This window comes from Musca vetustissima, unplaced genomic scaffold (genome assembly GCF_032173495.1).
Source record: "Musca vetustissima isolate MV318-11 ecotype Yass unplaced genomic scaffold, APGP_CSIRO_Mvet_v1 utg16895, whole genome shotgun sequence".
Lineage (NCBI taxonomy): Eukaryota > Metazoa > Arthropoda > Insecta > Diptera > Muscidae > Musca > Musca vetustissima.
Genome location: NW_026883302.1, coordinates 225,007 through 252,990, shown reverse-complemented (window position 1 = coordinate 252,990; position 27,984 = coordinate 225,007). Strand labels below are relative to the sequence as shown.

At 34.0% G+C, this 27,984-nt stretch overlaps 2 protein-coding genes across 2 annotated transcripts in view; both read right to left on the bottom strand.

The window, feature by feature from the left end:
- Window positions 1–239: 239 nt before the first annotated feature.
- LOC133330151 (zinc finger protein 594-like) lies at window positions 240–2,926 on the bottom strand. Its single transcript, XM_061538624.1, has one exon. It carries the CDS (start codon window positions 2,883–2,885, stop codon window positions 240–242), a length of 2,646 nt encoding a protein of 881 aa, XP_061394608.1. The 5' UTR covers window positions 2,886–2,926.
- Window positions 2,927–7,650: 4,724 nt separating this feature from the next.
- LOC133330150 (neogenin) overlaps window positions 7,651–27,984 on the bottom strand; it is a 164,912-nt gene continuing 144,578 nt past the window's right edge. Inside the window, exons 2-11 of the mRNA XM_061538623.1 lie at window positions 16,245–17,426; window positions 14,534–15,353; window positions 12,146–12,638; window positions 10,730–12,081; window positions 10,540–10,646; window positions 10,106–10,243; window positions 9,862–10,045; window positions 9,110–9,415; window positions 8,104–8,294; window positions 7,651–8,035 (exon numbers count right to left, since the gene is read on the bottom strand). Coding sequence (XP_061394607.1) covers window positions 7,806–8,035; window positions 8,104–8,294; window positions 9,110–9,415; window positions 9,862–10,045; window positions 10,106–10,243; window positions 10,540–10,646; window positions 10,730–12,081; window positions 12,146–12,638; window positions 14,534–15,353; window positions 16,245–17,426 — 5,003 coding nt within the window. The 3' untranslated portion in view covers window positions 7,651–7,805. The remainder of the gene's footprint in view (window positions 8,036–8,103; window positions 8,295–9,109; window positions 9,416–9,861; window positions 10,046–10,105; window positions 10,244–10,539; window positions 10,647–10,729; window positions 12,082–12,145; window positions 12,639–14,533; window positions 15,354–16,244; window positions 17,427–27,984) is intronic.

The window sequence follows — 27,984 nt, the reverse complement described above, 5'->3', positions numbered from 1 at the left end:
TCCCGCAATGTCAAATGTCATCTATAGAAGAAGTAAGTAAATCAAAATTTCAAGCACTATTGCATATTATGAATTTTAGTATTTGCTTCTATACGACGAATACGGTATTTAACGACTTACCCAGTCTAAAGGATTGCATTCACCTGATTGCAAACTTCTTCAATGAATGGTTTTCTCTCTGCCACTCATCACTCACACACTGCTTCTCTCTCTCTCTAATTGTATTCACTTGAATTACATTATCTATAATTCATATCGCCTACATTATCTTGATGATGCTGATTATAACCCATGTTGTCATTACTGGTTGCTGCTGGATGATTTTCTTGTGGTGGTGGAATATATTCGCCTGGCAATAAATTTGTGGCAATTGATATATCTGCCCCAGGTGGCAGACGTTCCTTGGGAATAGCTTTGGGTATATTTTCAAAAGCTTCACGTTGTCGACGTTGTAAATCTTCTTCTTGACGTCTTATCTCTTCCAATTGCTTGCGAGCTTCTTCGGCTGCCGCCTCACGACTAATAAGATCGGTTGGCAATACATTTGTGGCAATGGAAATATCAGTACCGGGTGGCAATCGTTCCTTAGGAATGGCTCTGGGTATATTTTCTAATGCTTCCCGTTGTTTGCGTTGCAACTCTTCTTCTTGCTGTCGTAGTTCTTCCAATTGTTTGCGTGCTTCCTCAGCAATAGCTTCACGTTCTGCCTGTGCTTTGCGTTTCGCTTCCAATTTATCACGATGTTGTAGAGCCAATTCTTCCTTTGCCTGATATACTGTCGAGGGGACATATGTTGGACGGTCCTGATGAACCTTCATGTGACGTTTTAGGGCAACCACTTGTATAAACCGCATGCCACACTGATCACAGCCATGTGGCTTCTCGCCGGTGTGTGTCATTTCGTGATGTTTCAAGGTTTGTGCTTTAGCAAATCGTTTGGGACAGAATCGGCAGGCAAAGTCCTTTACACCCTGATGGACAATTTTGTGATGTCTTCTTAGATTTCCGGAGCCATTAAAACCTTGGCCACAGTCGGGACAGGTGTATTTGCCCTCCTTCATCATAAAGTTAATTTGTGGCGACCATGATGGCAATGCCAACTGGGGTATAGGATTAACAGCAGTACCAGCCAAATCGGCAATGTCAACTCGTTCAACCCGTCTCGGGTCTTTTGGAATGGAATTGACTGAATCAGCACAAACTTTGAGAATTTCTTCTGCCACTTTTTGATGGGATTCCTGGGTGTTATCGGGATCGGGTAATTCTGGAATAGTTTCCGCCTGCTCTGCTGGCAATTCACCTGATTGAACTTGTCGCTTACGATACACTTCAATAGCACGCAACACCCTCTTCTCATGGGTCTTCAAATGTTTGGTCAGGCCCTTTGGATAAAGGAAACGTTTGCCACAAACCTTACACTCACATTTCTTTTCACCCGTATGGGTCATTTCATGCATTTTACAAGCATTCGATTTGCCAAATGTCTTGCCACAGTATTGGCAAGCATAATCCTTGATCTTCTCGTGCACCACTCGTACATGCATGCGCAGATTTTGTTTGTTGTGCGAGGCATGAGGACACAGCTCACACTTGAATTTCTTTTCAGTGTTGTGGGTGGCTATGTGTGTATTCCATTCCTGGCGAGTGGTCTTACCCACACCGCAATAGGGACAGACATAATTCTTGATTCCGGCATGTCGCATAAGATGGTCCTTGAGGGCACTATTGATGACGAAACGTTTACCACAGATGTTACAGGGGAATGGCAACTCCTGACCGGTGTGTTTGAACATGTGTTTCTTCAAAGCCATGGGACACTTGAATACCTTATCACATTCGGTGCAAGGATACGACTTGGGTACATCCTCCTTGGCGATTTTGTGTACCCTCTTCAAATGCCAGTTTAAGATGCGACGACGAGTGAACTTCTGTTCACAACCTGGTTGTGTGCAAGGAATCTTATCTACGGTTTCATCGTGACAATGCTCAACGTGCAAACGAAGGCCATAGGCGGTGGTGAAACCACGTTTGCAGTTTTCCACTTCGCATTGGAAGGGCAGCTTATCGTTGTGGAATTTCATGTGTTCCTCATAGTTTTTGGTCTTCTTGAACTTCTGATGACAAATGTGACAATCAATGATGCGATGCAAGTGACGTTCTGCTGCCGGTATACGCTTACGTTTGGGCTTCACCTTGGGATCCTTGGGTTCATCATCTTCCGTTTGAACTTCCTTATATTCCTTCTTAATGTGTCTGACTCTTGTGGCCAGTGGTTTGTCATCATCACTGTCGCTGTCATCATCATCGTCGTTTTCATTTTCACCACCAAATTGATACTCAAAATCGCTATCCTTGTCATCACCACTTGATTCCTCGCTGTTTGAGTCATTGACATCCTCCTTTTCAATTTTCGTTTCAACATCCTCCTCTTCGGGTTCCTCCTTGTCCACACTTTCCAACATCTTAAATACATCTTCCTCGTTTTCAATCATTTCCATTTTATGATTTGTCAACAAGGGATCGAAATTCAAATTATCCTCATCCTCATCTTGCAGACCCAATTGTACCCCCTCAATTGGTTCAGTGGCCGGGGCTGCCTCCATCATATCAAAGGTGTTGGGTGGGAAAGTGGTAACAACATGACTTGCCACCAGCTCCTGAAATTTCTGCACCGAATCGACACAAAGTTTCTGGAAATCGGCCATATCATTGAGCCGAGTATAGCAGACCCCACAAATGTTCTTGGGAAAGCCATCATTCTCCTCCACCGACAATGCCGTACACATACACAATTTTTTCTTTAATCCAGCGACCAGGAATAAATTATAGGCATTGTCATTTTGCAAATACTCCAGACAAATCCGACAAATGGAATGGATATCCATGTTGAGTGGCAATAAAATTATCCAATTTTTAGTGTTATTTTTTTGTTGTTTTTCTCCTTGGCGACACAAAAGTTTACAAAATAAAAATTTAATGCGACAAATTCTACGTATGTCAAATAGTACCGAGTCAATATTTTTTCTCGATAAAGAATACAATTGTTTTCCTATGCAAGCAACTAAATTGCGGCGTATAACGTATGACGGGTACATATGACGGCATTGCTTCTTTTGCAATACACAGTGAGTTGATAGTTTGATTAAACTTGTGGTATGGGTAGTTATGCGTAATAGTGTTACAATACGTTACGGTACCGTAACCTGAAAAAAGAGATTCAAGTTATAAATTAGTATTTTCTGGGCATTCTGGAAAGGGAGTTCGTTAAGTTTATCAACAATTTTGCATTACCTGGCATTCTTAAATTTGAAACATTGCTTCTTAACTATTAATTATTAAAATTTACTACAAAAATCTTGCAGTTAAAGTTCGCTAAACTGAAGTATTTTTTGATTGCCCTATTTTAGTTGCCAAACATATTCGACAAATCGATGAATATTCATGTTTGGAATTTAGAATATTCAACAAACTTTTTGCCTATATTTTGTTGTTGTTTGTTTTTCTTCTTCCACACAAATGTCAAATAGTACCGAGCTATTTTTTTATTTTGGGGTGAAATTAAAAGAACGCGTATAACGTATGACGTAAAATGTAAAGACCAGTTAAAAAGTGGAAGGTTAGTTGAATGTAATACGATTACCATACGTTATGGTACTGTACCAGGAAATTTAATTTGTCCAATAGGAGATATTCTTTGGATATTCAGCACACGGGCAAAAATGGATCTAAACTTTCGAAACAAACGGAGACTCTAAATCAAATTTGGGTCTCAAACAGGAGGGTGTGACAAACATTACCGTCTTAGAAAGAGATTCCGACAATCGAAATCTTCCGTAATGACCAGGAAGACCAACTGAAATAAACGAACTTAACGAACGAGGAATATGTTATCAACCATTCAATAGATGGCGCTTTCCGTGAATCTTTGCCAGTAACTGAAATGTAAGCATACTTTTAGGCTCTGATAAACAAAATCAAAAGTACATGGTTTTTTCGATTAAAAGTTTGCACAACCGCCTAATATTTGTAGCAAACATAAATCAAGAAGTCTGAAAATGGAGTCCATTGGTTCACACCTTGGGGAACCACACTTAAACAATTGTGATAAAAGTATTAAATACACAGTGAATTCTATCTATATATGGATTTAAATGAAAATTCAAAATTTTAAAACTGTGGGAGGTGCCTTAATAAAGAAATTCGAAATTTGTAGCATCAACAATTATATATGAAATAAAACACATTTTTTTAATTTATATTTTCATTATGAATTGTTCACTTGTATATTTATAAATTAATTATAATTTTTTTATTTTACATTTACTTCTTTTTTTAGCAATAATTGCTTTGTCATTTGTTTTTTTATTTATTTATATATAATTTTCACAATATTCTCATTCTTACTATTCAATAATAATAATAATTACTTATATAATATAATTTAATTGTATTATATTAAAGTAGATTTTGTGCAAAAACAAAAGAAAAATGAAAGTAGTTTTTTATAAGATTTTTTTTGTTTTTCATATAAGGTGTTCGTTAGTAAATTGTTTTTGTTTGATTTTTAAGAGATGTTTTATAGTAAAAATGTATAATTTATGTGATTCTATAAAAAAAAAACGTAATTATAATGTGATTTGAATTCGAACATACAGTTGATCGAGAAAGTGTTTGGAATACAAAAATATATTTGTTTTAGGTGTTAGGGAAGAATAAATTTTTAGTTTAGAGTTAATTGAAAATACAAGGGATAGGAAGTGAAGAAAGATGTGAATATAAATATTCCGTTCAATCCTTCGTCGCCCAATCTATAAATATAATTATGTATAAATTATATTTCCTTTATGTCTGACATAAAAAAGAATGACAGGGAATTTTGTTTAAAAAATTAATTAGTTGAAAAAATATTTATAAAGTTGATTCATTTAATTTAAATTTTACAAAAACAGAATATTTTAAATAGAGATAAACCCTTAGAATTTTATTTGTTTATAATTTATTATATTATATTTTATTATAAATACTTTTTTAAAGTCGTCTTTTTGAAAATGTGTGCATAATTTTATGGAATTTCATTAACCCTTAAACACATAAATATTTTCAACAAAATCCTTTCCTGACCAACTGTATATTTGTAGATACATGCATTTTTTGGATGTATATGTATATATAAAAAGTCATGACATATGCATTCACAATGGCAAAATGTTTTTTTTTTGTTTCTTTTATTAGTATATGTATGTATTTATATAAATGGTTTAGATGGCTGATGGTGATTTGTTTATTTTGTTTCATATTCGTTTCGACTTATTCAATTATTTGCTTTTTTTTATAAAACTTATACTATCAACTAATTACAAAAAATTAAAAGACACTTACAAAAGAAAAAAGAATACATTAAAAAAAGTAAGGCATACAAAACTACATAAAAATTAGTTTTAATGGCATTTAAAAATTAATAAAAATAAACAAAAACAAAAGAGAAATAAAATCATTTCATTAAAATTCTATATAACAAATTATAATTGTTTCTATAAAAAAATATTTCTTTTTTTTGGCTAATATATAAAAAATGTTGATTTTATACTCAAGTCTAAAGTTAATCAATTTTAGTTTTTTCTTTTTTGTAGTTTGTTGTAGGCAGTAAATCAGTTATTTTAATTTTAATATTACTAAATGCAGTTTTGAATTATACAAAAATTAGATTTATATTTTAAAGGTAGAAAAGAAAAAATATATAAAAATGGAGATTAAAAATCATGCACACAGCTGTTCCAATGATTTGGAACTAATAATGACAATATTATATTGTTAAAAAATATATAATTTAAATGCAAAATGAAATACTTTTACAAAAACACACAATTTTTTACAATTAATTATTATTTTTTTTTAAAGAATTTTCATCGTTCGTTTTAAGTGAATTGTAATAGTTCACTCAGCTACCTTAGGTTTCACGGAAATTAATTCATAATCAAGTATATGACTTAATAATCAACCTTGTCATTGCTGAGTCGAGTTTTAGCAATAGGGCCCTGATTGCAGCATACATTGCTGGGCAAAAAATATTACTGACTGTTTCCGTACAAATTGAAGCGAACAAAATCGAAAAATATTGATATTTTTTGTTTCAAATCGATCGATAGTACGTCAGTAAAATCCATTCATTTTAAACAGTTTAATATTACAGTTTTTAATCTGGGCCCGATTTCGATTTAATTTAAAGCAATTACAAATATTTCGAAGAATACAAAAACAAAACTGAGGGGAAATGCTTTACTGGCTTTTAAAATTATAATGGCACATGTATATATGTATATTTGTTGCTTGCAAGAGAACAAGGTGCAATTAAGTTAGATCGTTGTGCGCAAAGTTAAGGAAATTTTTTGCAAATATCGTAATTTACGATATAAGTAAAATTTCATGTTAATCGTTTAATATTATTAAGAACAGGTAAATCGAATATAAAAAGAAATTATAATTTATAAGAATGGGTAAAAAGTGTTGTCGGTGTATTAATTTATAAGGTATGTTCCTGTAGTGCAAGAATCTACGAGTTTTTACTATGTTTTCGATATCATAAAGGAAAAGAGTGTTATCATAGTAAAAAATAGTAGATTCCTGCAGTACGGGAACATACCATATATATTATATTACATATTAATATAAAAGTTTCAAAAATTAAATGTATAGACAACACTTCAACAATTTCTTGAAAATTTGAAATCATGAAATAAAATTAGCTTCAAAAAGAAGAAAAAAAAAAAAATAAATCAATTATCAAAAAACCTATCTTAGCACTCTATAATTTTTCTTTTTGTTTTAGACTTTTCTATGATAAGTTCCTTAAAATTGTTTAGATGGCTAGCTTATTTTTAATATATAGATAGAGAGTAAAAATAATCGTGTGTTTTGTATCGTGTCGCTTTGCTTTCGTATTCAAAATGTTGTGATTTTTTTCTTTCTGTTTTATATAGTCGTAAAGTTAGATTATTCGTATAGTTTAAATGTAGTTTTGTTATTTATAAATACTAGACAAGGATAAGGTTTTTATTTTTAAAATGTGTAGGAGTAGAAGGAATAGGTAAGTGGTAGGCTAGGATTTGGCTTAGAAAATAATGTATGTTTTATATTAATATGTTTTTTTATAACATACATTCACACATACATGGCTAAATTAAGGGTTTGTTTGTTTTGCATTGATACTTGTTGTTTGTCTCATTCTTTTTTGTTTCAACTATATATAAACTATAATTAAGTGGGATTTGTTTTTTTTTCATTATAATATTAAAAAATATTTTCTTTTTGTTGTTTACTAAATTTTCTTTGTTTTTTGTTTTTGTTTTACACATTTAATATTTACACAGACATGGTTTTAGCATTTATATAAAATAGCAAATTGTTTTTTCTATAATAGAAAATAAATATTATTTCAAAAAAAGAAATAATAAAACTTACTTAGTTGTTATGCTTTTCAGTTGTTTTGTTGTTATTGCTAAAGTTGTTGTTACCATTTAGAAACCTCAAAAATTTTGGGTGTGAGAAACAAAAGATAAAAAATTTTATAACTGCCTTTTTTGTTGTTGCTATTTTTTTCAAAATTTGGTTGTCAAAGTCGAGCAACTTTCATTGGTTCTCATCGTTCGCAGAGGTGATGCTGGTTGTGATTTCGTTGCTGTGGCGGAGCTTAGAGATTTCCGGCGCAATTCTTTAGCTTTTATCGTTGTTGTTGTTATGCGTGGCGTTATGGCAGCTATAATTTTATTTGTTAAAAATAACGGTAACTTAATAGGTTTCTGATAATGTTAACATTCAAATTCATTGGCCGTTATTGCACTCAAATCTTTCATCAGACCCTCCAAATTGGCCATTTCCTGATTGAGTTCTTCGGTCGAGGTGCTTGGCGCCAGCCGTTGAATTTCATCATTTGAATGGGCCACCGATGGACCACTTTGCAGACGATTTGGCGTGGCGGCGGAAAATGATGGTTTCTTGTATGGTGATTGATTTTGTGGACGTATTGTTACGGCAGGTGCTGCAAAGAAGGACATAGGTATGTAGTAAAATTGTGTAAACAAATTGTTCCTGTTCACAAATACTTACTGTGTTTATTGACGGGTGTTACAGCACCTGTTGGTGGTGGTCCGGGTACGCTGAAACTTTTCAGTGGATGGCCACGTTTGGTGCTTTCAATGGTGGAGACGCCACCATTACTGGCAGCACCTGAACCAGCACCTCCGGCCACCGAGCCAGGACCACCTGCTCCACCGGCTGTGCCAGTGTAACCAGTGTTGCTGAAAAAAAGAAATAAAAATAAAAATCAATATGGGCATCTAATCTGAAATACCTAAATGGAATAAAGAAATTTTAAATTTCTTTCTTCTGAAGTTACGAGTGCAATTTGGAAGGTTTTTAGCCTAGCACAAAAAGCACGGTATAAATCCAAAAAGTTAAGGGTTTTGTTTCGATCTGGCAATTCTTTCATTTCATTCCTTATTTCACAGCCTATATTTTTCAAAAATGCTCTCCTACTCTACCTTGACCACCACATCCACCATAATAGATCTTAATATCTTATCGATTCATCCCGCAAATAAAATATGGTGTTCAAAAAAGACGCATCCACAATTTTTTACAATGAAAGCTCGAATTTCTATTTTTTGTTTCATTGTAAAAATTGCGGATGCGCCTTTTTTGAACACCATATTTTATTTGCGGGATGAATCGATAAGATATTAAGATCTATTATGGTGGATGTGGTGGTCAAGGTAGAGTAGGAGAGCATTTTTGAAAAATATAGGCTGTGAAATAAGGAATGAAAATAGAAATACGATCGAAATGCAAGACGTCAAAACTCCTCTCCAAACTCTTCAGGGAAAATAACTACGTTAATGTGATCGATTAACATCCGGATTTTAAATCGCTAAACCCCGAGTATTCTCTGTATCACTCTACACATTATTTATTCTAATTTCCATTGATTTAAAAATCAACATTTCAATTACTAAACATTTTTATTTTATTTTTATTTTTAATTCAATAACAAAATTTCCATATCACTTAGCTTTCACCGGCCGCTTCCCCGCCCTTCATTCTTTCTTTGGCCAACAAGGTAGCCTTGTGTTTTCGTCGATTCTTCTTCAATTTGCCAATTGGCGTAAAACTGAAACCTCTCCTTTTGCGACGTTTCTTTTTATGTTTTTGTTCTAAGGCCAATTCACGATATGGTCTCTTTTCCTCTTCCGACATACCATTCCATAGATGACCTGCAGTTTTTGCCAATCTTGCCAAATGTTTGGATTGATTCGATTGTGTGTCATGCATTGCTTTGATTCGTATCTCAGCAAAGAAATTCAAAAATGGATTTGATGTGGCCGCTAAACGTGCTTCACGTAAAATTTCACGTTTCAGCGTGCTGGGAGTGAATGTAACGCGAGTTTTACGTTTCGTCGGACGAACCAAATTTGAAAATATTTCACATATTGTATTCCAAACTGTACACGCTGCCATAAGGGAATTTCATCAAGAGAAGATAATTCACGATCGAAAAAAATTAATTTTGTTTAGATATTGCGTAGAAGCTATAGGAAGGAAATCAATCAATTTGAAAACAGAAATTGAAAAAAAAATATTGACAAAAGAATTTAGTGTCAAAAAAAGTTTGTAATAGATTTCTATATAAATTTAAGGGATCGCAGGCATAGAATGAATTTGAATATATCGTGCAATGTTTTTTATAATACTGATTTTAATCACTGAATTTAAACTCCCTGCAAATTCACTTCTCCCTGCATATTCACTTCTTCTCTTAAACCTTCTGAGATTTTGAAATAGTTAAAAGAAAAATATTGTTTCTCTTACCAGAAATTCGGATCATATGTTCCATATGGATGTTCTGGCGTTTGTGCCAATGAATTATTTTGTGGCTGTGACAGGCTCTGCTGTGATAGACCTGTATCAACATTCATATGAGATCGATTTGCTGGTATATTATATTGCGTCCGGGGATATTGTGGCCTTTCCATGGTTGAGTTTAGGGAGGTGGCTAAAAAAAAAATAAATCAGAAATATTGTTCATTCAAGTGGAGTGCTAAAAAAAACTTACTCATATATCCCGGTACATAAGAACGTTTATCCAACGAATTGGTTATGTGATTTGGTACCGGTGTATCGACATCATAATCATGTCCCACAGAACGGGGTAATGTTAAGGCACCACTGCTGGAGGCAGCATCACTGCAGCCTAAAAGGAAAATAAAAACATATCGATATCAAATTTAAAAAAAAAATAAAATATTATTTTGTATCGGAATTGCTTCAAAATAGGTCGATTCTGTATTAACAAAAAATGTGCTAATAAGCAAAAATCATTTCTTTTTAAAAATGATTTAAAGAAGGGTTTTATTGAAACAATTAAAATCGTAGTTAAATCGGGCTAAATTTTTTAAAATTTTCACTAAAGTTCGACATTTAAAATATCTAAAATCGATCAGAATTTTAAAAATTTTCCAATCATTTTCTTGAAAAAAAAAAACTTACCCGGCGTTGAACCATGCATTGTTTTATCAATATTTTTCAATTCCATTTGATCATGATGTATCCATAGATCTGGTGGTTTTGGTACACCCACATTATTCTTCTGATAGCTGTTCGAAGATGGGAGACTAAATAATGAGAATTTGCTGTTGATTTTCAAACAAAAAACTAAAAAAAAACTACTACTACATACCTCTTTTTCGTATGCTCCGGTGTTGATTGGGGTTTACGTCGGCACATTATCACAATAACAGCGACGACAATGAATAGTATGAGAGCGAAGCCAAATATTACCATATAGAGAATCATTTCATTATTGATACCTTTACTGACGGTGGCTGGTTCTTGTTTAACCGCGGCAGCTGGTGTTGTATAGGCCACCAGGGCCGAAAATGGGGCAGTGTTTGCTCCACCACCAGTACCGGTGGCAATTTTATTTGTTCTTGCCTGCACTTTGAAGTAATATGTGGTATATGGCTTCAGACCGGGTAATATAAACGATGTCTCATCACCATTAAAGTTGTGGATATTCCAATCACGATCACGTTTTGTTGTATCTGTGGTGTAATAGATATTATAACCCGATATGGGATAGACAGTGTGTTTGGGTGGCATCCAATGTAAAATTACATTGTGCGGATTTTGTTCATCAGGTTGTACGGATAATTCTCGGGGAGGTGTAATTGGTATATTTTGATAGGTTGTATTCAATACCGCCATAGACCAGGCAGATTCACGACGGCCCTTTACCACTTTAACTGAAAATTCATACTGGGTATTTGGCCTTAGATCAGTGATCATGGTATTCAAAGCAGTGGTATTGTGATAACGATAACGGGTGGTTTGAGCTATGCCATAACGTACAGTGTAATGACGATTATCGGTAACATGTTGATTTTTGCTCAGCGTTGTATCTATCCAATAGACAACTATGGAAGAACTTGACATTGTTATGGCTCTCAAACCCACTGGCACTTCTAGTGGTGTGGGTATATCAATGGGATTTTCGTTGATCGTCTTAATATTATCATATATTGGGGGACCATCACCTTGTATGTTACGTGCTCTCAGCGAGACCACATATTCAGTGTTGGGTTCTAGATTTTTCAATTCATAATAACGATCGGTTTCTTTTAACTCCACGGCATTTTCATCGGGTATACCGCGACCCCAACCTAAGACATAATTACGTATTTTAATTTCATGTTGTTGTGGTGGACCCCAGTGTAGCGCAATTGTGTCGGCGCCCGGTTGTATACCAATCCATACTGGGCGTCCGGGTACTTGTGTTTCATCTAGATCATTTTCCAATGTCATTACACGATACCATTCGGTAAAGGGGCCTGAACCATTCACCGTCATTGCAGCTATTCTGACTTGATATTCGGAATTACGATCGAGGCCACTTAATTCATAGTAACGTATATTGGCTGGGGTGCTTTTAGTCTGCGGGGCGTCTTTCAATTTGCGATAACGTATTTTATAACCGGTTATTTGGCCATTGCGTTCTTCTTCGGAGGGCGGTTCCCAGTGTATGGTAATGGACTGAAATGATATAATAATGCAATTAATTTGGATATAACAACTACGGGAGAATGGTAAAACCTACAGTTGAGCTTGTTACTTCTAGGGTAACATTATTTGGTGGTTCCGATGGATTTGAGGAGAATGTTTTGACTCTAATCTCATTTGAGGGATCACCCATACCATTTTTATTGAATGGCACCACAGTTATAGTATAATCAGTATATGGCCTTAATTCGGTTAGCACAGCATCCAATGCAGTACTATCGTAGTAAAGTTCGGGGCCATTATCACCCTCCGAATAGTAGATACGATATTTTAAAATTTCACCATTTGTTACCAGGGGTTCTTGCCATTTCACATAGATTTCTTTATGATTGCGTGCATAACCCTCTACATTGATTGGTGGTCCTGCAATATTTTCCTCAGGCTGGGTGGTAACTTCTAACGGCTCGGATGATTCACCGGAACCGAAATTTGTATTTGCGACAACACGAAATTGATATGTACGTCCCGGTATGAGCGATTGTATATTGACTTGTTGTTCATCATGCGATTTGGTATTTAATTTTAATTCTCTGTAAGAGGTTTAAGGACGATGTTTAGAATATTTTTTCAAGGGCACATAATCGAATAAGCATATACAAATAATGAATTTAATATAAGAAAAAATAAAATAGATTAAAAATTTGGTCTGAAAAATATATTAGAAGTTTTGAAATTGAGCAGAGAGTATTCTTTTTAATTTACAATCAAAGTCTGAGGAAGTATGCGAAAATTCTGTTAGATTTTTTGATGAGAAATTCCCAATTCTTACTTGTATTATACATATTCACAAGGAAGTTTTTGTATTTATTTTGCCCCAAAACAAAGGCCAATTCCTTGAGGAAAAGCAGACTGAAAAAACAATAACAATGTCGCCTAAAACGACAATAAAATACGATATGAAATTACAATTTCCATCCCCCATATTTTTTTTTTTTTGCGAAAAAACAAAGGACATTTGTTACGCTTCTTCAAATTTGCATTTATAAGCTTAGCAACAACAACCAACGATTGTTAATATCAAATCAAAGAAAGTCGACAACGACAAACCCCCAGAGGCAACGATTTTCAAATGGAAACAAATTCTGAACGCACTAAATCATAACTTTTTCTTATTCCATGGTGCAATAAAAAACGACGACGAAGACCAAAGGAATAAATTGTAAGTATGAAAATTTGCATGTGGGAAGTCAACACTTCCTCTGAAGCTTGGAATAGAGGAGAAAGTAATTTCTTATTGTCTGCAATTTCGAGGGAGAAAATATATAAAAAACAAAATCAAATTTTATAGCAAATATAGAAGAAGGAGAGGCAGGGAGAAACAATTGCAATAAATTCTTTGGATGACAATTGCGAATGGCAAAGGAACGTTCAACAATTCAAAGCGGATTTAGTGTGAGGTCGAATAGGAAGGGATTGGGAAGAGACATTCAAGGATTCTCTGATTCCCATTTTTTAAATAATATTTTTTCTCAAGGACCAAAACATGCGAGGATTTTTAAAAGAATATTTTTTCAAGGGCGTGGATTTTTAAAAGAATATTGTTTTCCAAGGGCTAAAAACAGGCGTGGATATTTTTTAGGGACCATTAGTAAGTTGTTTGAAGCCTTTAAAGAATATTTTTTCAAGGACCAAACAGGCGTGGATATTTTTCAGGGACCTTTAGTAGTTTGGAGCCTTAAATAATATTTTTTCAAGGACCAATTTTAAAAGAAAAAGAAAATTTTTTTCAAGGACCAAACAGGCGAGGATATTTTTCAGGGACCATTAGTAGTTTATGCCTTTAAAGAATATTTTTTTCAAGGACCAAACAGGCGAGGATATTTTTCAGGGACCATTAGTATTTTGGAGCCTTTAAAGAATAAATATTTAAGGAAGTCTACTAAAAGTTTTCTATGAATAAAATACCTCCAAAAGAAGGAAGGAAGAAAGGTGACCCTAAAAACTATTCAGAGTTTCTTCTGTAAATAGAAGCAGATACCAAACAAAGAATTAAAAAACAAGTTTAAAAGTCGTCTTTAACAGGAGTTTTCTTTAGGGACTGTCTACTACAAGTTGTCTATAAATAAAACACCTTTAAAGGAAGGAAAGTGGTCCTACATAGAAAACCATCTACAGGTATATCTGTGTGAATAGAAGGAATCCCTTTGTGCAGGTGTTTTATTTATGAACAGTCTTCTATCGATAATCGATCCTTTGGAGGCCTATCAATGATAGAACATAAAACATAGGTTCTTCTGTTGATTTATAAAGATATATTCTTCTGTAAATAACCCGTTGGAGGTATAGGAAATGTTATAAAATCTCCTATATATATAAAATTTCACACATTCTAGTTTCCAAAGACTTGGTTTTGAGTAAAACTAAATAATAAAAAATTAAAATTATTATTAATATTTCAAATAAAACAAAATTCAAAACTACTTACCTTTCACTATTATTCATTTTATAATAGACTGTGTAGGAGACCACTTCCACGGGATTCTTAATGGGTTCAATCCAACTCAGTGTTACAAATCGAGGCTTAACAATTTGGGCCACTAAATCTCTGGGCGGTCCTGGCAAACGATTTTTAAGACCGGAACCAAGTATACTCGAACCACCTTTACCGCCAACGCCGCCGCCACCAATACCATTGTTGGAAGCACCCGCTCCACCATCTGACATATCTAAAACTATAGAAGATGAACGGGAGGAGGTTTGTTCAGGTAAATTGGAATTGCTGGGATTTAATTTTTTCTTATTTGTCCATGAATTTAATATTTTATTTGGATCTTCGCCATGTTTATAGGCATTGATATATTCTTCATTCGCGGCCACATTATCATCATCATAATCGTCGTCGTCATCATCATCACCATTATCGTTAATATTCTTATTGGCGTTCAATTGTTTGGTGAGGGTTTGACTATAATCGTTAATGTTACGTGATAGTTCACGTGAAAATTCCTCATCCTCGTCGTCATCGACAGCGAAATGACTTAGATCATCATAATGAGGATCGTTTAATGGCTGATCGGGAAAATTATTAAATTTCCTATTATTACCCTGAGAGAGTAAACTATCTAAGGCACTTTTTGAGATACGTGTCGTTTCACCATTATCGCCAGATTTGGTGCGCATTTCACCGGAATGGAATTTATTTTTACGCCTACCATTCTTATGGGGCTTGTTTTGGCCCCGTTCTAAATAGAGGGATTTGGTGGTTTGTGATTGGGATTTACGTTGTTTTTTGTTGTTCAATTTGCCTTGGGTGGGATGATGATTGGTGGGTGGGGTGGATGTTGATGATGATAGTTATTTGAAGTGATGGGAGTAAGGGAGGGTGTGTTAAGGATGGGGATAGGAATTGTTGGAAATTATAAAAAGAAAAGAAAATATAGAAAAAATAATAAGAAATAAAAAACATTATTTAATAAAATATAAAATGAAAAAATATATTAAATCAATTTATGATATTTTAGAAAAATATAAAATAATAAATATTTATACACTATATAAAATAAATATACACTTAAATAACATTTAAAGCGTTACATAAATAATAAAATAATAAGCAAATCAAAGTATTATATACACTATTTCAATTCAGCAAATTTAAATAACGAATTTGATAATAAATTTTTAAATCAGATTAAATAAATAAATTAAGCAGCTATTATTTTTAGTATACAATAAAAATATACACATACAAATAACTAAAAAGTATATATTAAATAAATATATAAATACATAAAAAGTAAGTATATAATAAAAATATAAAAGGCTCAGCAAAATTACAAAGCTTGGATTTGGATAATTTAAAAAACTATATAAAATAAAAATATATTAAAAAAATGAATATTTTTTTCTGGGGGGAATTTTGTTCAAGGAGCCTAAAGGTATGCTATGATTTTTTATACATTGATCAGTATTAGCACTAGGGAATTGCAGGTTCTGAAAAACATTTCTTAAAGGCTTTGACTTGCCTTCGGAACTATATGGAATAATACTAAGCTGGCGGGGTATTCTAACTAAAGCTTATATAAGTCTGTATTTTATTTATATATGGACAAATATAAATATATAAATAATATGGACAAATATATTTCTATTTTTATTTATAAAATAAATATTGACAAATTTTATTTCATTTTTTCACAACTCACCTGGTTGTACAACTCTCAGCCTGGCTGCCGCCTGAACACTTCCTGCAGGATTTGTGCCCACACACTGGAACATACCAGCATCGGATGGTAGTAGACCAAGTATACGTAAATTGTGGCCGGCAATGATTTGCATATAATCATTGGGTGTAATGAAGTCACCATTCTTTAGCCACTTAATAATGGGCTTTGGTTTTCCTCGGATTGCACATTCCAACTCCAATTCCTCTTTCTCAAATGCCGTTTTATCTTTGGGACTTTGTATGAATTTTGGTGGCACCTGGACCTGTACCGTGGCCTGGGCGTCAAGTGAATCCACTGTATTACTTGCACGACATTGATAATTACCCGAATCGATATCTTCGGCAGAGGAGATTTGCAACGAACCAGTGCCGATAATGGAAAATCTCGAATCCAAATCATTGAGATCTAATTCTTCACCATTTCGTAACCATTTAATTTGTGGCTTCGGTACACCATTTGCAACACAATCGAGCGTTACAACATCCCCCTCCCTTACGGTTTGGGGTGAGGGGCCCACAAGGAATGCCGGTGCAACTGGATCATGGCCATTTTCCAAATTCTTTTTAATACTTAAGCTGGTTTTACTACTAAGCCGTGAAATCGAGCCCGACGTGACATTACACTGATAGACACCACGATCCGCCGGTGTGAGTTCATCAATTTCCAAAGCACCATTTGGCAAGATGACCATACGTAATTTATCCAACTGCAGTGGCATATCATCCTTTATCCACTGGACGTAGTGTTTCATCCCTGGTTGGGTCTGGCCAATCATACAGCGGAAATAAGCCGTTTGTCCCGGTAACAAATAGGTTTCAATAAAATCCTGATTTAAATCGGGTAAACGAGCAATGGAGACCACCGCAGATCGGCTGACAATTGTACCAATTCCATCGACGGACAATAGACATTGATAGGATCCAGTTAGACCACGATTTTCTTCCACCGAACTAATGTAGAGGGAACCATTTTTTAATTGGGTACGAAACGTGTCGCCCACTATACCCAAATCTTGGCCATCTGGACCACGCCATCGTATGTTGGGTGCAATCTTTTGATTTTTACCCAATTGTGCCACACCGGCACATTGCAGCAACACTGAATGACCTTCGGGCACAACAACATCTTGTGGTTCTATGCTAAATGTGAGAGCTAAAGGGGTGGGAAGAGAAGAAAAGAAAAGACGAAGAAGAGATCAATAAAAATTCAATTCATTTTGATTTTCAATCAAAAAACAACAAATTATTGCTATAGCCTAGATATGGACGGTCGTAACTTCTTTAATTTCAATTAATCTATTAAACGTTTATGGGTTATAGCTTCATCAAATCGTCTGCTGCCAGGGAACATAAAAAATCCGTTGAGTTTTAATTAAAATGCAATGCTGAATGGCAAAAATCTTACGTGTGTGTATGATTGGATCTTGCATCTTTCCCCCGTGCAGGACAGACAAACACACACAATGAAGAAGATATTTTTCTTTATTGTCTTAGGTTTATGAGGCAATAGCTTTATTACACCATTTCCTCATTATGTTTTTATTAACCAAATTTCGAAATTGACCATCAAGGCATCAATTCACATTGATTGGGTAGTTATTCAGCTGAGCTGAATTCAAAATTTTACAACGAAAATTTGATTTTCCGTATGAGAACTTTAATGCAGCCAAGTTGAATTATGTTTTATATAGGAAAATCTCAATTCAGCCCAGCTGAATTAGATTTTACACAGGAAAACTTCAATAAAATTCAGCTGAATTATTTTTATTTCATCTTTGCCTAGCTGAATTAGAGCTTCTGCTGGAAATCTATAATTTTGCTCCGCGGAATTAGTTTTTCTGTAGGAAAACTTCAGCTTTGGCTGGCTGAATTGGGGTTTCTGCAGTTTCAGCCCAGTTGAATTGCATTAATATTGACTAAAATATTTAAAATATATATTATTCGTAAGAAAACTTCAATTTAGCTCGGCTGAATTAGGTTTTCTACATGAAAACTTCAATTTAGCTCGGCAGAATTAGATTTTCAGTGGGTAAACTTAAATATAGTTCGGCTGAATTAGGTTTTCTGTAGGAAAACTTCAATTTACCTTGGCTGAATTAGGTTTTCTGTAGGAAAACTTCAATTTAGCTCGGCGGAATTAGTTTTTACGTAGGAAAACTTCAATTTAGCTCGGCTGAATAAGGTTTTCTGAAAGAAAACTTTAACTTTGCCTAGCTGAATTGAGTTTTCTATAGGATAACACCAATTTAGCCCGGCTGAATTAGGTTTTCTGTTTGAAAACTTCAATTTAGTCCCGCTGAATTAAGTTTTAATTATGTTTTATTTAGAAAAACTTTAACTCTGACTATCTGAATTAGGTTTTTTATAAGAAATTTACAATTCATTCCAGCTGAATTGCATTAAAATTAACCAAAATGTTTAAAATATATGTTAATAGAAGATTTTTAAGAGAAAAACTTCAATTTAGCTCGGATAAATTAAATTTAGCTAAACTGAATTAGGGCTACTATAGGAAAATTTTAATTCAGCTTAGTTGAATTCGATTTTCCTTAGGAAAACCTCAACTCAGCCCAGCTGAATTTGATTTTCTGTAGAAAAAATATAATTTAGCTCTGCTGAATTAGGTTTTCTTTAGGAAAACTGCAATTTAGCTCGGCTGAATAACATTTTCTGTGGGAAAACTTCTATTTATGTTTAAATTCTATAATAAATTCACAATTCAGCTCAGCTGAATTACGCTAAAACTAACTAAAATATTTAAAATTTATGTAAATAATGATTTTAAATGGAAACTGTGTCCCTAACTCAAATAAATTTCAAATTTATAGTTTCTTGATTGCCATCCCACACAACATTCTGATAGCAAAAAACCTCTAATTTACAGATGAACGGTAAAAATGGAAAGGAATTTTATTCAGCTGCTTTTTATAATAGACAAAACTCTATACTGAGATTTTTATGGCAGCATTAAACGTTTTACGATAACTGTTTATAGGGACATAAAGTTAGCCTTTTGGTGGGGGAGTTGTTGCATGCGGAGCCATTTCATTAAACAAAAATTATAAACAGTTACTAAATTTTAAATGACTTCTCATATTTTGTTTTTAATAACTTAATTAAGCTTTCAACAGTCCAAATGGGGAATTAAATGTCCATACAACAAGTGTGTTCAGCAGCTATGGCAAGCCCTGATGGATCATGATAATTATATATAAACATATATTGTATTATATTTTCCATATGTTTTGTAATGTAATTAAATTTACAAAATGTAGAGAATATTTTTTTCTAACAATAACAGGACAGCAGTAAGTAAGCCGATTGTTGTCTGCGCACCACACCCCGCGTACTACCCTTGAACTTACAGCAAACAGACACACATACATACATTTAATATAGTTAATGAGTTGGCCATAGAAAAACAAACGTTTCTCTCTGCTCATTAAATAATGAATGGTAACTGTTTGCACAATTACTATGCCCAGGAACAAGAAAGCACAACAAAACAAAAAATTAAATATAACAGAAAAACATTTAGAGACCTAACCAACCCTGATAGTGAAAATTGAAATAAATGAAGTAATTTAATATCACATCAAATACATGCATACATATACACATAATACACGCAAATAAAAATCCAGACCTTCAAAAATCCACGCCTATTGATAGAAGTTGAAAACTACTTTTAAAATATACACGCCTTTCTAAAGACCTTGAAAATTTTTTTTAAAACCCACGCCTCTCTAAGGAAATGTAAAAATATTTTTACAAAAATCCAGGACTACTGAAAAATAGAAATTCGAAGTCACTCTAAGGACCTTGTGACCCTAGTCACTCTAGGGACCAGGAACAAATATCACACGCCTCTATAAACGTTAAAAATGTTTAACATTGAAAAATATTTCTAAAAAATCTTGTCCTCTCTATGGGCTTTAAAAAATATTTTATAAGGATTCTGAAAAATAAATATTTATTAAAAATTCACGCCTTGAATATTTAGGAATTTGGTGTCCATAGTACTTATATATTTCAATTTTTTCTCTCAGTGCCCTTTTTCTAAATTAATCTACAGAAAAACAATGACATTTTGTTGAAACAATTTTACAGCTCATTAGAAAGACAAGAGGCCACATATATACATACATATGTCTGTATGTGTGTGTGTGTGTCAAATGTCCTTAGGAAACATAAGGTTTTCCTGGAAAACTGAAGAGGAAAATTAAAAAAGGAATAGTAAAAAGCTGACAAAACTAATGTAACCTTAATGTTATAATAGACACTCATTAGACGACACTGTAGTATTTGAATGACACGACACTAGAGCATACTTTTAGGCGTTAGGGGGGCACAAACAGAAAGAAAATGCAAAGAGACTTTAGAGAAGATATTTTATTTTAACAAATGCCAAGGGATTTGGGAAGTTAAATTATTTTTCATGGTTAAAAATGTACTTAATTGAAAGTCAGGAAACGGATAATTTGAACAAATTTTATTTTGAGGGGTTTCTTAATGAAGAAAATCTACAAATTTAAGACTAATGACTAACAAATATAAATTATTTTCCTAGAAAAGAAAATAATAACATTTAAATTTAAAAACCAAAATTGTAAAATTTCACAAATATTTATTACAACGAATATTGATTAAAACCCAAAGTATAATATTCATATTTTTCTAAATGTATTTGCTTTTGTTCTCCCATCAATATTTTCTATAAATTAAGTAATTTAATATTGTTTCCATTTCACAGCACATCCATCCATTCTCCTTACCCGCATAATATTCGAAATTAAGTTCTTATAAATGTAAATAAATGATATATTGGCTAGGTTCAAAACCTCCCTCTCTCAAATCAATTTATTTACGCTGGAAATTTGTCGATGACTTGCTACCAAACCACCCGCAGCAGAAGCAACAGCAAGAGGATATTTTTAGTTTTGTACAAATTCTCATCACGTTGTAAAAATATGAAATTTGAGTACATAATTTTATAAAGGTCAATGACGGTCGCCGGTCGCTGCCATCACCACCGTTGCATACATGATATGTTCACCGTCCGGATTGATTTTTCCATAAGGGTATGAAAAGAAAAATCGAACTTTCAATCTGATACCTTTTTTTTTTTGGTTGGGCGATATGTCAATCGTTATTGAATTTCGTGGTGGTGATGTTCTTCTTTTTTTTTTGAAAATGAAAATTTTGTTGTGAAAGGTTTTTGTTGTTGTGGGAAGGGTATAATTGATGGGTTTAAAAGATTAAATATTATTAATTTAATATTTATAATTACACTTTTGTATTTCATTTAAATTGAGCCGTGCTCAGTTCAATGGGGGGTTGAATTTGATATGAAAAAAATCAGTTTGTAATTGGAGTTAACACGGAGGTCATATACAACGAAGAAAGATAGTTAAATGCAAATGGAGGGAAATATGATATTTAGAAAAAGGATTGATGGAACTTAAAAATATTTTTGAAAACATCAACGCTTATGGTTGGCCTTTGGTCTTTTTGATTCAGGTTTATTAATGAACCTTGAAATCCATTTTCTAAAAATATTGTGTTTATTGATAAATCCTACTGAAAATAGTCGTGTTTTTTTAATTCACGCCACACTTAGGATCAAGAAGAGTATTTTTTAAATCTACGCCTTTCGCAGGATCCTGAATAGTATTTTTTTTTAAATTTACGCCTTTCTCAAGATCCTGAAGAGTATTTAAAAAAATACACGCCTTTCTCAGGATCTTGAAGAGATTTTTTTTAATCTACGCCTTTCACAGGATCCTGAAGAATTTAAAAAAAATCCACCCCATTCTCAGGATCTTGAAGAGTGTTTTTAAAAAAATCCAAACCTTTCTCAGGATCCACACCTTTCTCAGGATCTTGAAGATTATTTTTAAAAAATCCACACCTTTCGCAGGATCTTGAAGAATATTTAAAAAAAATCCACGCCATTCTCAGGAACTTGAAGAGTATTTTTAAAAAATCTACACCTTTTGCAGGATCTTGAACAGTATTTTAAAAAAAAAAATTCCACGCCCACCGACAAAATCAGGCTTAAAACTTTGCTAACAAATATTTTTTTAAATAAAATCCACGCTATTCGCTGTGAAAAAAATATTAAAAATGTAAAAAATCAATTCGAAAATACACGCTTTGGGTCCTGATAGGCCTTTGCAAAAATACTCTGAAAATTCAAGTCCTGAATCCTGATAAGAAAATTCCTGGCCTTTGTGCCTGATAGTCCTTATAATAAAATACTACTGAAATTCACCTTTGGAACTGATATTCCTTGAACAAATTATTAAATATTGGGCTGATAGTCTATCAGAAAAATTACTTTAAATAGTCATGCCTTTGGGCCTGATAGTCCTTGTAAGAAAATCCATGCCTTTGGACCTGATAATCTATGGAATAAATGGCCATACCTTTGGACCTGATAGTCCTTGTAAATAAATTATTGAAAATTTCAAGCTTTTGGAACTGATATTCCTTGTAAAAAATACTTTAAAAATTCTCGCCTTTGGGCTTGATAGTCCATTGGAAAAATTACTTTAAATAGCCATACCATTGTGCCTGATAGCCCTTGTAAGAAAATTATTTAAAACTTCACGCTTTTGGAACTAATAGTTCTTGTAAAAATACTTTTGAAATCCCCACTTTTGACCTAATAGTCCTTTGGAAAATTTACTTTAACTAGCCATGCCTTTGGGCATTATAGTCCTTGTAAGATAAATGTTTAAAAATCTATACCTTTGGGCCGGAAGTCCTTGAAAAATAAATACTCTAAAAATCCAAGCCTTGGACCCTGATAATCATTGTAAGAAAAGTTATTTAAAAGTTCAAGCCTTTTGGGCCTGGTAGTCCTTGCAAGACAATTTTTTTAAAAATCCGTACCTTTGGGTCTGAAGTCCTTGAAAAAATAATAAATACACTAAAAATGCAAGCATTGGGTTCTGATAATACATGTTAGAAAAGTTATTTAAAAGTTCATGCCTTTGGGCCTGATAGTCCTTGTAAAAAACTACTTTAAAATCCATGCCTTTGGACCTGATAGTGCTTTTAAAAATTACTTTAAAAATCCACGTCATTGGGCCTTGTAAAAAATTACAAAAAGTTTAAAGTCCTTAAAAAAAGAATCACACCTTGAAAAAATACTTTTTTTACATACCAGTAGCCCTAATAGTGCTTTTAAAAAATCCTACCTAATAGCTAAAAAATACTGTAAACAATTCCAAAAAAGCCAGAAATCAGCCAACAATAGATCAGGCCCAAACATAAGTACAACAGTTATTTTTATCCCCATCTATCGGAAATATGTTTTGAATTATGACAACAAAGAAAGCAAACAAAGAAGGAAATCCGCACAAGGTTCTAATGGAAGAACAAATGATGCATTCATTCAACCAGCCATCCATCTAACCTTAAACATTAAACAGCTGTCAACATTATGACCTCATCCGACTTCGAAGCAAAACACAAGTAGTCCTGTTTGCCCTTTTTGCTCCACCCGTTTTGTTGGTCTCAACAGGATGTTCAACACCAGCAAGCGACATGTTTCCCCATTTCCTTGCCACCTCCCTTCCCCCAACATTAACCAATAACTGGTTGGTTAATGTTGGCACATTGTAAATATTTATATAAATCCCGGCCATGTCATATTTTGCTGGTCGGTCTCTCCTTCACCCCATCCATCCATATCTCTGCAGTCAGCCAACGAAAGCCATCTCATTTAATTCCATTCATGATGTTTAACATTTAAAAGTCAAAATCAAACAAAATGAGAGGATAACAACATGTTGTATCAGGCAAAGCAGAAATCCATTTTAGAAGAAAATGACGATGATGAACACACCAGGACACTAGAAAAGAAGGATATATGTGGAATAGAACACAGCCTGCGAGCAAGGCCTGTTAACCCCTTAATGATATCTCAATATATGCAGAGAAACAGCCTGCAGGGCAGATAAGGCTTTGGATGTTCGTTGCTTCTTGGTTGTGTGACATTTAAAATGGTTGAGTGGTTGGTTGGTTGGCTGCACAAGGATGAAATGTGTATGAGTGTGTGGGTGTGGATGTCAGAACGATATGGCCTGCTTTATAAGCCATATGTAAAATGTGTGCTAATAATTTGCATCTAAAATTAAAAATATACACACAACAAACATATCTCCCTTTGGATCTTTGTACTGTGTTGACTCATACAGGCATATGTTTGTAAATGTGTGTGTTCTCTTTGCATTCAATATCCTTAGGCTATCATTAAACATCCATTGGGGGACTGCTGAGAGATATATGAAAAAAGGATTTTTTCCTGTATGGGATAATTCAAATCAAATAAGACGACTTCTAACCCCCTTCGTTATATCCCCTAAGTCCTGTATAAATATATCCTTGAATGTCCCATATTTGCCTATGTATTTTTTATTGTTCTAACATGGCGGGGTCGTTTTGATCTCTCTTTTGTTGTGGTGTTTTTCCTCTATATTTACCAAATGTATTTCTATGATGTTGTCTGTCATCTATGTCTGCTTATATAATATAATATTCGCTGCTCATGTCATGTTTACACATTCTGACAGATTGTGGCAAATTTTCAATTTCGTGTCAAGTGGACATGTGTACATACATAGTCGTACATATAAATATAAACATGTTTGGGGGCATGTTATTCTCTTTTGTTTTTCAATTTTCATTTTGTTTTCCACAAAACAGGATATTTATTTCTCCTCCTCCCCACATTGTGGCTTCAAAACGTGCAGCTATGTTTGAGCTAAACAAAATAATGGACAATAACAACAACAAAGCAAGGTAATAAAAACGCACAGGTGTTTTTCAGGCAACGTGGTCGGAAAATGCAAACACACATTTTTTCTAGATTTTTTTTAATAACAAAACTGTTTAAATCCGCCACTATTTGAGATTTCAGACGAGTTTAATTTGAATTGGAAAATTTTGGAAACTTATTTCTTGGATCAACAGAAAGACAAACCTGCCGGCCTACATTTTAAAAGGACTATCAGACCTATAGCCGTGGACTTTTATAGACATTTTTACAAGGATCGTAAAGCCCAAAGGTGAAGGGTTTTAAGGTAATTTTTTACAAGGACCAACAGTACCAAATGCGTGGATTTTTAAAGTATTTTTTAAGGCCCAAGCCGTGGATTTTTAAAGTAATTTTTTAAAAGGACTGTCAGGCCCAAAGGCGTGGATTTTTAAATTAATTTTTTACAAGGACAAACAGTACCTAAGGGGTGGATTTTTAAAATAATTTTGTACCAGGGCCTACAGGACCAAAGGCGTTGATTTTTGAAGTAATTTTTTACAAGGACCAACAGGACCAAAGGCGTTGATTTTTGAAGTTATTTTTTACAAAGACCAACAGGACCAAAGGCGTGGATTTTTAAAGTAATTTTTTACAAGGACCAACAGGACCAAAGGCGTGAATTTTTAAAGTAATTTTTTACAAGGACCAACAGGACCAAAGGCGTGGATTTTTAAAGTAATTTTTTTCGAGGACTATCAGGCCCAAAGGCGTGGATTTTTAAAGTAATTTTTTTCGAGGACTATCAGGCCCAAAGGCGTGGATTTTTAAAGTAATTTTTTTCGAGGACTATCAGGCCCAAAGGCGTGGATTTTTAAAGTAATTTTTTTCGAGGACTATCAGGCCCAAAGGCGTGGATTTTTAAAGTAATTTTTTTCGAGGACTATCAGGCCCAAAGGCGTGGATTTTTAAAGTAATTTTTTTCGAGGACTATCAGGCCCAAAGGCGTGGATTTTTAAAGTAATTTTTTTCGAGGACTATCAGGCCCAAAGGCGTGGATTTTTAAAGTAATTTTTTTCGAGGACTATCAGGCCCAAAGGCGTGGATTTTTAAAGTAATTTTTTTCGAGGACTATCAGGCCCAAGGGCGTGGATTTTTAAAGTAATTTTTTTTTCGAGGACTATAAGGCCCAAAGGCGTGGATTTTTAAAGTAATTTTTTTCTGAAGTCTACCTTAGGCGTGGATTTTTAAAGTAATTTTTTTCTGAAGTCTACCTTAGGCGTGGATTTTTAAAGTAATTTTTTTCTGAAGGCCCAAAGGCGTGGATTTTTAAAGTAATTTTTTTCGAGGACTATCAGGCCCAAAGGCGTGGATTTTTAAAGTAATTTTTTTCGAGGACTATCAGGCCCAAAGGCGTGGATTTTTAAAGTAATTTTTTTCGAGGACTATCAGGCCCAAAGGCGTGGATTTTTAAAGTAATTTTTTTCGAGGACTATCAGGCCCAAAGGCGTGGATTTTTAAAGTAATTTTTTTCGAGGACTATCAGGCCCAAAGGCGTGGATTTTTAAAGTAATTTTTTTCGAGGACTATCAGGCCCAAAGGCGTGGATTTTTAAAGTAATTTTTTTCGAGGGCTATCAGGCCCAAAGGCGTGGATTTTTAAAGTAATTTTTTTCGAGGACTATCAGGCCCAAGGGCGTGGATTTTTAAAGTAATTTTTTACGAGGAATGTCAGGCCCAAGGGCGTAGAGTTTTAAAGTAATTTTTTACGAGGACTATCAGGCCCAAGGGCGTGGATTTTTAAAGTATTTTTTTTTTGTGGACTATCAGGCCCAAAGGCGTGGATTTTTAAAGTATTTTTTTCGAGGACTGTCAGGCCCAAGTCGTGGATTTTTAAAGTAATTTTTTACAAGGACCAACAGTACCTAAGGGGTGGATTTTTAAAGTAATTTTTTACGAGGACTGTCAGGCCCAAGGGCTTGGATTCTTAAAGTAATTTTTACGAGGACTGTCAGGCCCAAGGGCTTGGATTTTTAAAGTAATTTTTTCGAGAACTATCAGGTCCAAAGGCGTGGATTTTTAAAGTAATTTTTTTACGAGGACTGTCAGACCTAAAGACGTGGATTTTTAAATTATTTTTTTTTCGAGGACTGTCAGGCCCAAGGGCGTAGATTTTTAAAGTAATTTTTTACGAGGTCTGTCAGGCCCAAGGGCATAGATTTTTAAAGTATTTTTTTACGAGGAGTGTCAGGCCCAAGGGTGTAGATATTTAATGTAATCTTTTACGAGGACTGTCAGGCCCAAGGGCGTGGATTTTTTAAAAAAATTACGAGGACTGTCAGGCCCAAGGGCGTGGATTTTTAAAGTAAATTTTTACGAGGACTTTTAAATAATATTTTTTCAATGGTCATCAGGATTGTAAGCGAAATTCTATTGAAATATTTCATTTTTCTATTCTTTTTTTCTTTTGTGAATTAACGAAACCATCCAAATTTCAATTAGTCTCCCCCCCCTATTAAAGTGTGTCAATTAAATGTTTACAAATTAAGCTAGAAAACATTTGGCCCTAAAATGTATGAAGTGGTAATCATTAATTAGTCATGACAAGGAATAAACCAAAAAAAGAAGGAATAGAAGAAACAAATACTACAACAACAAGTAAGTAACAGCACCCCCACAACCGCACCCAATTCTAAGCAGCTCTATACACTTACATTAGGCCACAAAACAATAATGGGATTGAAAATAATTAGCTTCAGCAACAACAACAAAATTCCAAGCCCAAAGAAGAAAAGCCAACTCCCTGAATTCAAACCCAGGTCATAACCTATTCGTTTAACATTGCGACTCAGCCCCGATTCACATGATGCACTGCATGGCTGGGCTTTGGTGTTCTAGAGCACCAACTACAAACAAACAACAACAAAAAAATCCATCATCATCATCAG

Bases quoted from the DNA above. Each gene is read 5' to 3' on its own strand.
- LOC133330151 (XM_061538624.1), bottom strand. From the start codon at position 2,885: ATGGATATCCATTCCATTTGTCGGATTTGTCTGGAGTATTTGCAAAAT.